The 14,404-nt window shown below is 38.6% G+C and overlaps 1 protein-coding gene across 1 annotated transcript in view; it reads right to left on the bottom strand.

The window, feature by feature from the left end:
- The window catches only part of MEF2C (myocyte enhancer factor 2C), a 113,785-nt gene that overhangs the window by 82,607 nt on the left and 16,774 nt on the right, over window positions 1-14,404 (bottom strand). The window contains exon 2 of the mRNA XM_042781323.1: window positions 9,419-9,622. Coding sequence (XP_042637257.1) covers window positions 9,419-9,622 — 204 coding nt within the window. The remainder of the gene's footprint in view (window positions 1-9,418; window positions 9,623-14,404) is intronic.

Below are 14,404 nucleotides of genomic sequence, written 5' to 3'. Positions count from 1 at the left end.
CTGCCTTTGGGTATGTGGTCTGCTTCCTGTATATAAGCAGAAGCCTTTGGGAATGGTCTCTAGTCTATGGCACACTTGGACCCTACATGTAGCCGTGTCGTTGCTCAGCAGTCTGCCATGCTCTGCTGACCTTGGGACTTACAATGGACTTAAGCTAATGGCCTGCCATGTGGTCTGGTAACATGGGGACTGTGCCTTTTTACTTGTCAACCTTGGGGCTTCTCAGCCTCAGCAGCCAACAGCTGTTTGAGTGAAGAAACGCCTCTAGCTCCATTGGGCCGGGAGCAGGAGGCAGAGCTGGATCCCAAGGTTGAGGGACTTTCACCCAGCCCTAGAGCCTGGCACTTTGAACTTGGACTTAAAGCCTCCAAATTGTAGCAATAAACTCCTGTTTGTTAAAGCCATTGTATTTGTGGTATATTTCTTGTCAGAGCAGCACTAGGTAACCAGAACACTCTTCTACTCCCAGAAATTAGGAAAAAAAAACATGTGAACTTTGCTTTGTGCTAGTTCAAGAAGGTTCATATAAATAATAAAGACAAAACGGTGATAATGCTGATAAAGAAGTTACATTACTGACAAAAAGGGCTGTATTTGGAAACCTGTCTTTGCTGCTGTTACTGTTATTAAGTAATTCTTTGTCTTACTATTCTTAGCACTAATGCCTATAAGCCATTAGAACTGCAACAGCAGATGAGGGGAAATTGAGTTTTATTGCCTTGTACATGTAACTTAAGTAATTTAACTTGCACATTATTATTTGTTGAGCAATGATTATTTTCTTAATAAATGAGATGTGAAGCAGCTTTTAATGTTTACAAAATACATGCAAATTAAGCATTCATTAAGCAAGAGTATTACTTTTAAAAAATGGGTCTTCAAATTCAATTAATAAAAATCCATTGTGGTATAGTTATAAGGAATATGAATATATTTTTAAAATTTTAGATTCATTTATTCTTTTAGACTTTGGGCAATAAATATAAATATGATTTATATTCATATAAAAGAAAAGTCTTTTAAAGATATATAAACAAAAATGAATTAAAATGCAGGAAAAACATTCATTTTCTCTTTTTTAACAAATTCCTTTTTTTACCCTTTTCCTTGAGTGCCTCAACATTGACAAAGTTTAAATCTTAATGGAATGTATGAATTTTTGGTTCATTTTTTTCAGTATTACCTATTTAAGAACAATGGTAAATTTGTTTCCACAGAGGACAAAGCAGATTTACTAAGCAACTTGCAATGAGAATTGTTCCAATCAAGTTTTAAAATAAATCTAAGAAAGACTTTCATTCCACTTTAAGAATACCTCCGCTTTTCTGAAGAAATCAATTTACTAATTTTAAAGTTACAGAGTGGTCCAATTTGCTTCAAGTAAATTTAAACCGTAATAAGAAGTACCTATCAATTCTGTTCACAAGCTTCAAATAAAGTAAAAACCAACAGATACTACCTAGCACTCATGGTTAGTGTTCGCAGTCAGCTCTGGCAACTTGCAAGCACTTTCTGACCAGATAAGAAGTTTACTGATTGTGGGGTTACTGGTTTAGGAGTAAAACGTGTGCTTAGCTTTACAGTGAGCGTTTAAATCCCAATTTGTGTCTCAATGGGAACATTTACGATCTGGGTTCTATACACCATTCTTCACTTCTGAAATGTATTCCTCCAATTTTACATTAAAGAATTAATCTTGGTGTTAATTTGAGAACACAATTAGTTTAAATGTCTTTCTTCACATTTCAATAATCTAGACTGGAGCTGTCTCATCAAATTTTCTGTGATAATCAACAGCACGCTATATTTGTCCTGTTTAATTTGGTAGCCGCTACCTACTTGTGACTATTGAGCATTTGAAATGTGACTAGTGCCACTGAGGAACTGAGCTTTACATTTTATTTAATTTTAATTCATTCAAGTGACTAGTGACTACTATACTGAGCAGCAGAGATCTAGATTATTTCAGTATAGTGCTTTAAAAAAACTAATCCAATTCCAATTGAAGTGTTTCTTTAGAACTATAAAGGCATTTTTTCATACTTAAAACAAGTAATATTATGTTATATGACAATTGCTTGGTAACTTGCCTGTCTCTTCCCTGTTTATATATTGCACCAAAACTCTTTGAGGGCCTGCACACTCTAGACATCACATTAAACAGTGAGGAATATGATAGTCAACAACATGTGCACAGCCCCCTCCCTGTCTCCAGGAGTTTAAAATCTAGCTCTGGACAGGCAGTTGGATGAAATTTCAATCATGCTCTGAGGGGAAAGAGAACTTCCTGCAGTTGTGATACAGGCAGAGAACACAGGTGTATGGTGATAAGAGAGTTCAAAGATGACTTTCCAAAAGTATAGAGTGGGACCTGACTTGAATGAAGGATACGCAAAAGCCAAGCAGAAACCCAGGAAGGAAAGTGTCAAACAAAACTGAGAAACCTTAGAGAAGCTGAGGAATATAAACATGTTTACTACAATTTGAGTATAGGCTAGATAAGGAGAAGAGGATTGATTGGAGGAAATAGAAAAAAAGTGAGGATGGAGAGACAGAGAGAAATACAGCAGTCAGATCACACATGGCTTTGTGAACCATCTTAAGCACAGAGTATCCTAGAGGGGCCTTGTTCAGTTTTTAGCTCTGGTCATTCCATGGCACATAGCACATGGTAGGGATTCAGCAAACTTTGTTCACTGAATGCATTAATGAATTCGACAAGTGAGCAAACAAATAATGAATGTAGTTTTACTCTTAAGAGAAGGATCTGTGTATAACACACATTTATATATGCCCCATTGCTGTTGAGTGGATTCCAACTCATAGAGACCCTAGAGAACAGAGCAGAACTGCCCCATAGGGTTTCCAAGGCTGCAAATCTTTATAGAAGTAGACTGCCTCATCTCTCTCCCATGGAGTGGCTAAACCAAAACCAAACACATTGCTGTCGAGTTGGATCCGACTCATAGTGACCCCTCCTTGGGTCTCTGAGGAGGTATCACTATGGAAGTATATTGCCCAACCTTCCTTCTGAGGAGTGGCTGGTGGGTTTTAACTGCCAGACTTCTGGTTAGCAGTCAAATGCCTTATGCACTATGCCACCAGAACGCCTATGGAGTGGCTAGTGGTTCAAATCCCCGACCTTTATTTCAGTTAGCAGCTGTGGAAGTTAAAGTTGTATGTCAACTTGGTTGGGCCTGGTTGAGTAGCTGGGCAGCTGGTGGTAGTTATTCCCCATGATGAGACTGGGAATCCACTCCATGGTGGGATCTACCACAAGTAGCTGAGTAGCTGCTTTAGGGATGTGGTCCCCTTCCCACATATAAGCAGAAGCTTTGGGAATGGTCTCTAGCTTATGGCATGCTTGAACCCTGCATGTAGCCATGTCATTGTTCAGCAGCCTGCCATGCTCTGCTGACATTGGGACTTTCAGTGGACTTGAATTCATGGCCTGCCATGTGGTTTTGTAACATCAGGACTGTGCCCTTTTACTTGTCAACCCTGGGCTTGTCAGCCTCAGCAGCCAGCAGCTAAGTGAAGGAAAGCCTCCAGCTTCAGTGGGCTGGGAGCAGGGAGCAGAGCTGAAGCCCAAGGTTGAGGGCTTTCACCCAGCCCCTAGAGCCTGGCACTTTGAACTCAGACTTAAAGCCTCCAAACTGTAAGAGAATAAACTCCTATTTGTTTAAGCCATCCTATTGGTGGTATATTCCTGTCATAGCGGCACTAGATAACCAGAACAGCGGCCAAGCACTTAACCCCGGCACCAACAGGGCTCCTATTGTTGTTGTTGTTGTTTGCCGTCGAGTCAGACCCGACTCATAGCGACCCCTCCTTGGGTTTCTGAGGCAGTATCACTATGGAAGTAGATTGCCCCATCTTCCTTCTGAGGAGTGGCTGGTGGGTTTGAACCTCCAGCTTTCTGGTTAGCAGTCAAGTGCCTTAGGCACTATGCTATCAGAGCTCCTATACACAAAACTAATTTTGCAAATCCATGTTTTTATAAGTACAAAGTTGGAACTATTTAATTAGTTCAAGCTCAACTAAAGCTGAAGTAAAACAGACATATTTTACTTCTATCCTTTATATTTTTAATATGACATTTGTAAAGAAGTCCAATTCTACCATCTGCTACCTTTGCTTTTCAACAAAAATTGCACTAACCAATTTTAACCAAACTACATAAAGGTAGGTAGTTTGCTGTTAACCCCAGTAGCACTGTGAAGCAATAAAGGTCCAAAGTTATTTTAGGGCCTTTCCAGTCCTAATTCAGGCCTTAATTATCACTGTGCAAAGAAATATTTTGCAGGGACAACCGTTTTTAGATGTGTTTAAATCTAAATAGGTTTCAGGTGACTGTATGTAATAGTTCATGTAAATATTATCTCCCACACACAGATACATGCAGTTCTTGTCCATTTTTGCACCTTAAAAAAAAAAAAAAGAAAAAAGCCAATAATCCTCTATTGAGTCAAAGGTTTCGTCCCCAGAGTTACAAGTCATAATTGAATCTCCTGAGGAACAGCAGAGCGCTTCATATTTTACTCCCCTCCTAGGCTTAGTCACTCCACTTGGGCCTGGAGACAACAGAATCTCTGAGTCACTGAGGGGTGAGAAGTCTCTTCTGGCTAGGTGCTAAATGACACTCCCATATGGATTTTGTAGCTAAAGATTGTGTGCTGGATATGGTGGTATTTCAAGACTTCTGTCACTCTAATGATCACCTGGAATGATCTGACAGACAAATGACCTGCTTGAATGAATGTTATTGACTTGTTTGGCCTATGCCTGCATGTTGGTAGCTTGTTCACTTGGTAGCTTAACAAGGTTGCTATTTGTTCCCAAGCTGATTTTTGTATGTATGTTTCACAGCCTTAATGACAGTATCTGTCTTGTTTTTCAGAATCCCTTGTGCAATGTTGAGCACTGCCCAGCACTAGCTAGCTAAATGGCTGCTGAATGGAGGTATGGCCTATCAGCACATTTTGGGGACTTGCATACATCAGGTCATCCTAACCGCTCAAAAACCACATCTTCTTCCAGAAATAGTGCCCAATGTAAATTGTTCGGGTAGCAAGGCAGCTAAGAAACAAGGCATGGAGCTAGAGAGTTGGAAGTAATGAGAGTGGCAGTTCATTAATGGCATCAGAGTCCCTACTGAATCCCAACAGCTTCATATGTCAGCATTTTGAGTAAATACCCAGTATACATGTCACAGAAGGAGCTCTGGTAGCATAGTGCCTAAGGCGCTTGACTGCTAACCAGAAGGCTAGCGGTTCAAACCCACCAGCCACTCCTCGGAAGGAAGATGGGGCAATCTACTTCCGTAGTGATACTGCCTCGGAAATCCAAGGAGGGGTCACTATGTGTCGGGTCTGACTCAACGGCACATAACAACAACAACAATACATGTCACAGAGTTAAAGAAAACAGACTTTCTTCAAAAGAAGTGCTTTTGATACAATAACTTTATGTTTTCTTTCTTTTTTTTAACCAATGGATTAAAAATTTAACACATTTACTAAATCTGGCATATTTACATATTGTATCTAAACAGATATTCATGCTGCATTATAATGTAATAATAATAATAATAATAAACTATTGTAGTGTGTCTGTTCAGTGGTTGTGAGTCTTTGTACCATTGTAACAGTAGTGCTAATTATCAAGCAAAGACATGATAATTACACAGCTTTTTTGCTAAGAGAAGGAATCTTTTTCAACACCCACATACTGCACAATTTCCTATGACCCTATAACATTTCTCTGGTATGGCCCAGAAATTTGTATTTCAGTACAAATGTTGGGAATCTTATTATTTCTCCCTTTCCCTCCACTTCTTTTTTTTTTTTTTTCCCTATGAGTAAACTGTTTTTAGAGGGTTAAGGGAGAGGGGTAATAGTCCAAATGGGAAATATAAAACTAATGACCCTTCATGAAACATATTATGCTCCTCATTAAACTTACTCAGTTAAATGCATTCCATTAAATTAAAATAAATAGGATTTAAAATTTTACCCAGGAGCGGTAAACTACCTTAACTCTCAACTTCATGTTAGATCCATTCTACGAATGGATTCCTCAAGTCCCTGATGTATCACAGGTTCTTCAGCCTCCAGCCCACTTTATGCCTTGGTTCTACAGAGGCTGACAAACTTATTAGGTAAACCTAAATGCAGCTTCCCATCCAAGTCCTTTCTCTTCCATCAAGTATTATCTCACTGCCGCCGAGTTGGATCTGACTCATAGCGACCCCTCCTTGGGTTTCTGAGGTGGTATCATCTGAGGTGGTATCATTACGGAGGGAGCTCTGGTAGCATAGTGGCTAAGGCACTTGACTGCTAACCAGAAGGCTGGCGGTTCAAACCCACCAGCCACTCCTCGGAAGGAAGGTTGGGCAATCCTACTTCCGTAGTGGTACTGCCTCAGAAACCCAAGGAGGGGTCACTATGAGTCAGGACTGACTCGACGGCACATAACAACAACAACAACAACAATCATTACAGAAGCAGATTGTCCAACCTTCCTTCCGAAGAGTGGCTGGTGGGTTTTAATCACTAGCCGTCTGGTTAGCAGTCAAATGCCTGAGGCACTACGCCACCAGAGCTCCTATCAAGTATTATAAATATTCTGATTTTGATGCTTTGAAACATGCTCTATGTGTGACTGATGTAAAATTTTATCAAGTTTATGCCTTTCTCCATCATCTCTGTTATTACTAAAATGTGGAAAAGTCAAATGTGGGGAGAAAGTGTGGTTCAGGTAGTTGAACAAGGCAGACTCACAATGTCTGGAGGCCCAGAATGTCTTTCTAAGAGAGTCAGATGCTTTAAACTGTTCATGTTAAATGCAAGAAAATGAAGCTGCTGTTTTAAAGTATTGCTTTTTAAAGAATTATAATGTTGGGAAGGACTTGCAAATTAAACCCCTTTATTTTTGAGATGAGATAAACCCAGGGAGTTAGCTAACTTGTCAAGTGGTACAACAGTGTAAAGCAATGATTCAAAAGCAGGACTTCTTGCTCTTAACACAGGGATCTTCTGTTGGCTTCTAAATACATCTGACTCTAAGATACCCATCTGTCCAAGAGGAGCTCTGCTAGCATAGTGCCTAAGGCACTTGACTGCTAACCAGAAGGCTAGTGGTTCAAACCCACCAGCAACTCCTTGGAAGGAAGATTGGGCAATCTACTTCCGTTAGTGATACTGCCTCGGAAACCCAAGGAGGGGTCGCTATGCGTCAGGTCTGACTTGACAGCAAACAATAACACTATATGAAGTTTTAAATCAGTCTTTAGGCCATATAGAAGAGTTTGTATCCTCCCGAGAAAAACCCTTGTAGACACATTTTCTAGAGTTTCAAGTCCTTTAAGAAAGCAAATTCTTATTTTTGATTTAAGGACTGGAATAGTTCAAGCCTAATAACAAATTCCAACTCAAATACTTTTGTTGTCTGAAATTTTTGTTGTGATGGTTTCCATAGTGAAATGTAGTTTTGAAATATAGAATTGTTTTGTTTCTAGAATTTATGTTAAATATGTGCTCATACACACACAAAAGCACCTATGAAATTTGATAACCGACGGATTATGTTCACATTCACGTATATTTATGTATTTTTATGTATATATGTTCACATGGATAAAATACCACATGAAATACATGGCAGGTCAATTTTACAATTTATCTTGAATTTCAAAATCAAGGCAAGCACACAATTCAATGACAAGCTAACTAGAAAATGATGCACAGTAATGCAAAGCGTAAAGTATTTTTAAGCACATATTACCTTATAGTCTTCATTTTAGATTCTCTGAAATTATTTGCTTGACATTGTTAGGCAAAAGTAAATTGGTCAGCTCTAAACTTTTGAAAAGCTTCCAAATAAAAGCAGAAAAATGAGAACTAGTTTTAAATAGATTGTGTAAAAGGAAGAAGGATGTGGTAGGTAATTTGATCAGCATTGGTACTATTTTTTTTTCATAGTATGGAACCAGTCTAAATAGTGGCAAGAATGACTTGTATTCTGGCAAAATGACCCGAATACATACTTTTCAAACATTTAAAAATTTTCTTTTAATTCTACGAAAGCAGGCACAATCTAGGAAACCAGACGTAGATAGACAGGTGAGGAAAGTAGGAAGATGGGAATAGTTACACTTCTTTTTTACTATAACTCTTCTTTTCCTGGTTTAGTGTTTATTGCTTACGAAACTATAGGGCAGTAGCACTTAAGTCAGATACATGTTGGGCAAGTTTAAAAAGTGTCGACCAATACTGTATGGCATTATCACTTGTGATAACGAATCTAAAATAAAAGTTTTAACGTGAAATTTATTTTTAACACAATTAATGTTTTAAATCTCACTTTGATAAAACACAATAGCTAATAATGAAAAGAGTCATTTTCATTAGGTTTCTGATTCCCATGTATGTTAACAGTTTTCATTGCTATATAATTTTGGGGAGAACACTTCTATAACAACGGTCTTTACTCTTTCAGCAGTAAAGTGCTGTTGTTGTTGTTGTTGTTATGTGCCGTCGAGTCAGCCCTGACTCATAGGGACCCCTCCTTGGGTTTCCGAGGCAGTATCACTACGGAAGTAGGATTGCCCAACCTTCCTTCCGAGGAGTGGCTGGTGGGTTTGAACCACCAGCCTTCTGGTTAGCAGTCAAGTGCCTTAGCCACTATGCTACCAGAGCTCCCAGTAAAGTGCTAGGAAGAATTAAATAGAAAGAACAGACATAAAGTGAAAAACTGAAGGGCAAGGTTTGGGTGAGCTCACATTGAAGTATATTTTTTCTGTGATTATTTTGGAAAATGATTATTTAAATTAAGCAATCTAAATGTGGTGAGCTATCCCCTACCCATAGGGAGCTCTGGTCGCATAGTGCCTAAGGCATTTGACTGCTAACCAGAAGGCTGGAGGTTCAAACCCACCAGCCACTCTTCGGAAGGAAGGTAGGCAACCTCTTTCTGTAGTGATACTGCCCTGGAAACCCAAGGAGGGGTTGCTATGAGTCGGTCTGACTAGACTGCACATAACAACAACAACAACATCCCCTATCCATAGTTCACAACCATGGTGTTACACTGTCAGGCAATGAAGGATGAAACAAGACATTGGCACTTGATTTCCATCATGGACCAGATTCTACGTTTTCCCTATTATAGTATCACTCTACCATGCATTTTGAGGAGGAGAGAGAACTACAGAGTTGGGGTGGAGGAATAGCTGGGTGATAACCCTGGTATCTCTGTGGGAATACGAAAATCATATGAAAAGGAAGGTGTATGTGGGCATGTGCCTACATGTGTGCACACGTTTGCATGTATATGTGTGTATGTGTGTGTAGTGGGGAAGGACCTAACACCAGGAGGCTCCACTGGAGCTCAGGGCTCACCAAGCTCGCCCTCTCACCTCCACAATGTCTGAGTTTGTCCGGCTCTCATGCGGCTCATTGTACTCCGTGTACTTGAGCAGCACCTTGTCCATGTCGGTGCTGGCGTACTGGAACAGCTTGTTGGTGCTGTTAAAGATGATCAACGCAATCTCACAGTCACACAGCACGCTCAGCTCATAAGCCTTCTTCATCAACCCAAATTTCCTCTTTGTAAATGTCACCTGGAAAAAAGAAAGCAGGTATATTTTTTTTTTTTGGAAAAAAATCATGCATGCAATTTTTTGCAGCCCTCTTTTTTACTCTGTAAAACAATGACTTGTAGTTGTCAAAGCCCTTGGGCACTAACACATCTGGAAGGAAAGCAAATAAATCTAAAACTAATTTCTCCTTAGAATTTGAAAATGTGTGATTTTTAGCTTGTTGCTGAATGTGAAACTGTAAATGCAAGATTTAATGTAGGGCATTTTAATGAAGATTACCAAGAAACTGTTCATGTCTCCTTCAGCAGTTTTAGATTAAAAAAATTTAATTTCAACATGGTTGACATCTTGCCCAATTATGAGTTTGGAGCTTGTTTTTTGACCACTTGAGGACTGGACATGGCATTATGAACTTAACATTTTAGGTTTGTACTCAAAAGAAATCTTAAAATTGTTTAGTCTCTGCCATTTAATTGAAAACACTTGAAGGGATATGACTGTGCTCTCAGACAATGTTATGTTCTGTTTTCTAGAAATCCAGCAGGGTGTTGGGAAGTACTTTAGCCATAATACTGTTAGGGTTTTGGCTCCATTCTTCCACATATCTTTTGTCCTCTCCCAGGCCAAAAACTGGATTGTTAATGTTGACCTTTTCTTCTTTTAATCTAATCTGTTACCAAGTCCCATAATTCCTTCTCTCAAAATGTATCTCAGTTTTACGCTTTCCTTATATTTGCCAGGCAGCTCTCTCAGGTCCTTATCACTTCATTCTTAGGCAGCTTCTCCATTTCCTGTCTTTGCTGATCTCCCTCCTCAATTCATCCCAGGCTTCCAAACCTCACTCTTCCTACTGCCTTTCTTCTAATGAATAGTTTACAATGGCTCCCTTTCTCTAGCTTTGAGTACTTCCGACCCACCAGCCCTATCAATGGATATATGTATTTCACTCTTCCTCATTTAAATCTTCTCTTGTTTACACTCCAGCCTGTCACTCCAGCCTGCTCACCAAAATGTCATAAACATTCTTAAGTGTAAGTCTTTAAACAACAACCCAGTGTTTCCAAATGGGTCTTCTGTAGAATAGCACTCCTATAAAATATTCCTTAAGAGAAAAGTTCAATGGCCCAATACGTTTGGGAAATGAGGCACATTAGTATATAAAAGGCTTATAAACTTTAATGTGCTTTCCAAAACCATTGCTGACAGTACGCTTGCTTATATTTGTTTTCAGAAGAAGCACTTACTATCATGCTTCAGAAATACGTGTTTGAAGCACACACTTTCATAAATGCTGACTAACTTAGCTAATGTTTTCGATAGGAAGTATTTAATTTTTTTTCTCTTCTCTTCAAATCCAGTCCACCTTGCAGAGGCCAGCTCAGTTTTACCTGCCCGCTCTTTGTGTATAATCCCCAAATCTAAATTCCCACTGCTTATCTTTCTTTTACTCCACACTCAATGGATTTCCTCCACTCCTTTGTAGATCATAAAGTCCTAGGAATTTCAAATGCTCCAAATTCATTATCTTCACTCCCTACTCCGCTCTCCCTCCCAGATTCCCCGACTCACAGTAAGTTCACTCTGCCAAACTAGAAACTTCAGTGAATATTAAATCCTCACTGTCCCATATGCCTAAATAAATGTGTTCAAAGAAACTGTGGGCTAGCAGGTAGAAAACCTGACCCCTCAGTCTCCTCATTCCTCCACACTTCTGCTAATTATTCTTCTACCTATCACTCTTTACTTTTCATTAATAACACTTATCACATTCTATGCTTTGATTTTTTGTGTGTGATCATTTGTTAAATGTATGTCTCTTCCACTACAGGGCATGTGCCATGACAGCATGTGTGATTTTATTTTGCTTCCTGTTGTATTTTATTTGCCCCAGTATTTAGTACAGGAGACACATATAAGCACACAGTTAAGGTTTGTGGTATAAAAAAAATGAATAAGAGAAAACTGTTAAGTGTAATTTTTAGAAATATAAAATTGATATGCTATATAAAATTATGCAATAAGTTTGCCTCATGATATATTTGAGTAACTCATAAATGTTTATAATTTTTAAAGCAATAAAGGTATACCTTACTTCGTAATGATTATAATTAATTTGCATTGCTGCAGCATGGTAGAGAGGAATGGGTTTGGAGTCAGAGAATCTGCTATTTACTACACCAAAAAACCAAACCTGTTGCCATAGAGTGAATTTCAAGTTATACCAGCCCTGTAGCACAGAGCAATGCCCCACAGAGTTTCCAAGGCTGTAATCTTTATGGAGGCAGACTGCCATATCTTTCTCCCATGAAGAAGCTAGTGGGTTTCAACCTTTTGGTTAGCAGCCAAGCACTTAACCACTGTGCTACCAGGACTAACAAACAAAACCAAACTCACTGCCGTGGAGTCAGAACCGACTCATAGCGACCTCTCCTTGGGTTTCCAAAGCAGTATCACTATGGAAGTAGATTGCCCAACCTTCATTCTGAGGAGTAGCTGGTGGGTTTGAACCACCAGCCTTCTGGTTAGCAGTCACATGCCTTAGGCACTACACCACCAGAGCTCCCCAGGACTAGCCATGAAAAATTCATTTTACCTTTCTGAATTTGAGTTTTTACCCATAAAATAGAGCTAGCCTAAGGCTTATGTGAAAGAATGTATGTACTACATCAAGCGCAGGTGTTGTTACTGGGTGCCATCAAGTTGACTCAGACTCACAATGACCCAGTGTACAATAGAATGAAACACTTCCCAGTCCTGTGTCATCCTCACACTCATTGCTATGTATGAGCCCATTGTTGCAGCCACGATGTCAATCTATCTTGCTGTGGGTCTTCCTCTTTTTTGCGGATCCTCTACTTTACAAGCATGATGTCCTTCTCCAAGGACTAGGCCCTTTTGATAACATGCCCAAAGTCCGTGAGATGAATCATCCTCCCTTCTAAGTAACATTCTGGCTATACTTTTTCCAAGACAGTTTTGTTTATTCTTCCCATAGTAATGGTATATTTAATATTCTTCTCCAACACCATAATTCAAAGGCATCAATTCATCTTTGGTCTTTCTTATCTATTATCCAGCTTTGGCATGCATATTTAGCTCAGTTAATCACAGTTCCTTTCCCTTTCTTAGTTGACTTACAGAAAAAGAAAAAGTAACAAAATATATCTGTCTTGGTGGCTTGAAGAGTATACCGATTAAGGGTATTTGAAATTGCTACTGTTGTTGATAGAAAGATAACTTTGAACTGTGGAATATCCAATGATCATCCTTTGGAAATACAGCATTTAGATAGTTAGCAACCTAAACCATCTAGCCAGTATCTACTCAGATATGCTATTTACATTTTAGCTTGAGCAGTTTTTCTTTATAATAATTGTCAATGTCTCAAAAAATCTTTTTTTAATTGATTAATTATCTAATTAAAGTGCTTCTGATAAAATACAGCTAATATTTTGCTTTGATACCTGAGTGCATATCTGGTTTTCATATCCTACTATTTTAGAAACTTTTAAAATTCTGGTTCATTCACGTAAGTCATAATTGATATTAAGGATGACCTAAATAAGGATGATCTTTTCTGGGATGTATAAAGAAGTATGCCAATTAATTACACAGATCTATAGAAAATGTCTTTTAACAGAACTTTTAGATGCAATTTAGTTATGTAAATACATGTGCACTTTGATATTTTATTTAGTGAAACAGGTCAGAGAATGCATTCAATGCGAAAAGTACTGACCCAAAACACGTTCACATATCTAAAACTACTCTTATTCAGACTTCATGACTGCAATGTAGGTGGAATGTCTCAATGCAGTACAGTTTCTGTTGCACTCAAACCTCAGACTTTAGCATGTTACAACACTCACCATCAAAGTACATTTAAGTACAGATATTCATTAAAGCTACTATTTGTGTTTACCTTTAGATGATCCTCAACTTTGGTGTAACCAAAGAGACCGCTGGATAATGTGTACTTATTTAATAATACTCATCAAAAAAGTCAGTGCATATAGCTTCTTTTCATTAAAACTGCAAACTGAAATGATGATGGCTGTATTAAAGCATTTAAGAAAAATCTTCAAAATCTACTCTTAATTGCTCTAAATTTAATTCTGCATTATGTTCATATTCTTCATAGCATACTCAAAATGTATTTTATAATACTTTTTCTCATTGTTCATCGCTAGATAAAATTGTTTTTAAGCATTAAGCTTTCTAAGGAGACCTGGGATATTACTCTTCATTTAAAATATGCCACTCAATGACAAAGATTGCAATTCAGAGCTTTTATACTTAAATATAATAATGTATTGTAATGATTACATTTTTCATAACTTGACAATCGTTTGTAACGGGGACAAGTCCATATTTCTATTTCAATAAGATATTTTGAACCTTAGGTGAGATGAAAATCTGTTTTCATAGTAGCTAAGTGGAGAGATGCTCTTTTTCAGTGTTTACATCAATCAAAGCCCATCAAGAAGAGAATAACACCACTATTATTTAAGTGGGCACCATGATTCGACATTTAGTTTTCAGAAGTAAAGAGTTTTAGTAAGGAGCTCTGGTGACGTAGTGCCTAAGGCATTTGACTGCTAACCAGAAGGCTGGTGGTTCAAATCCACCAGCCACTCCTTGGAAGGAAGGTTGGGCAATCTATTTCCGTAGTGATGTTGTTGTTGTTATGTGCCCTCGAGTTGGCCCTGACTCATAGCGACCCCTCGTTGGGTTTCCGAGGCAGTTATCACTACGGAAGTAGGATTGCCCAACCTTCCTTCCGAGGAGTGGCTGGTGGGTTTG

The sequence above is a fragment of the Orycteropus afer genome, unplaced genomic scaffold (assembly GCF_000298275.1).
Source record: "Orycteropus afer afer isolate SDZICR_OR568_19922 unplaced genomic scaffold, OryAfe1.0 scaffold00105, whole genome shotgun sequence".
Lineage (NCBI taxonomy): Eukaryota > Metazoa > Chordata > Mammalia > Tubulidentata > Orycteropodidae > Orycteropus > Orycteropus afer.
Note: the sequence above shows the minus strand (reverse complement) of the source record. Positions and strands in the feature narration are given on the sequence as shown.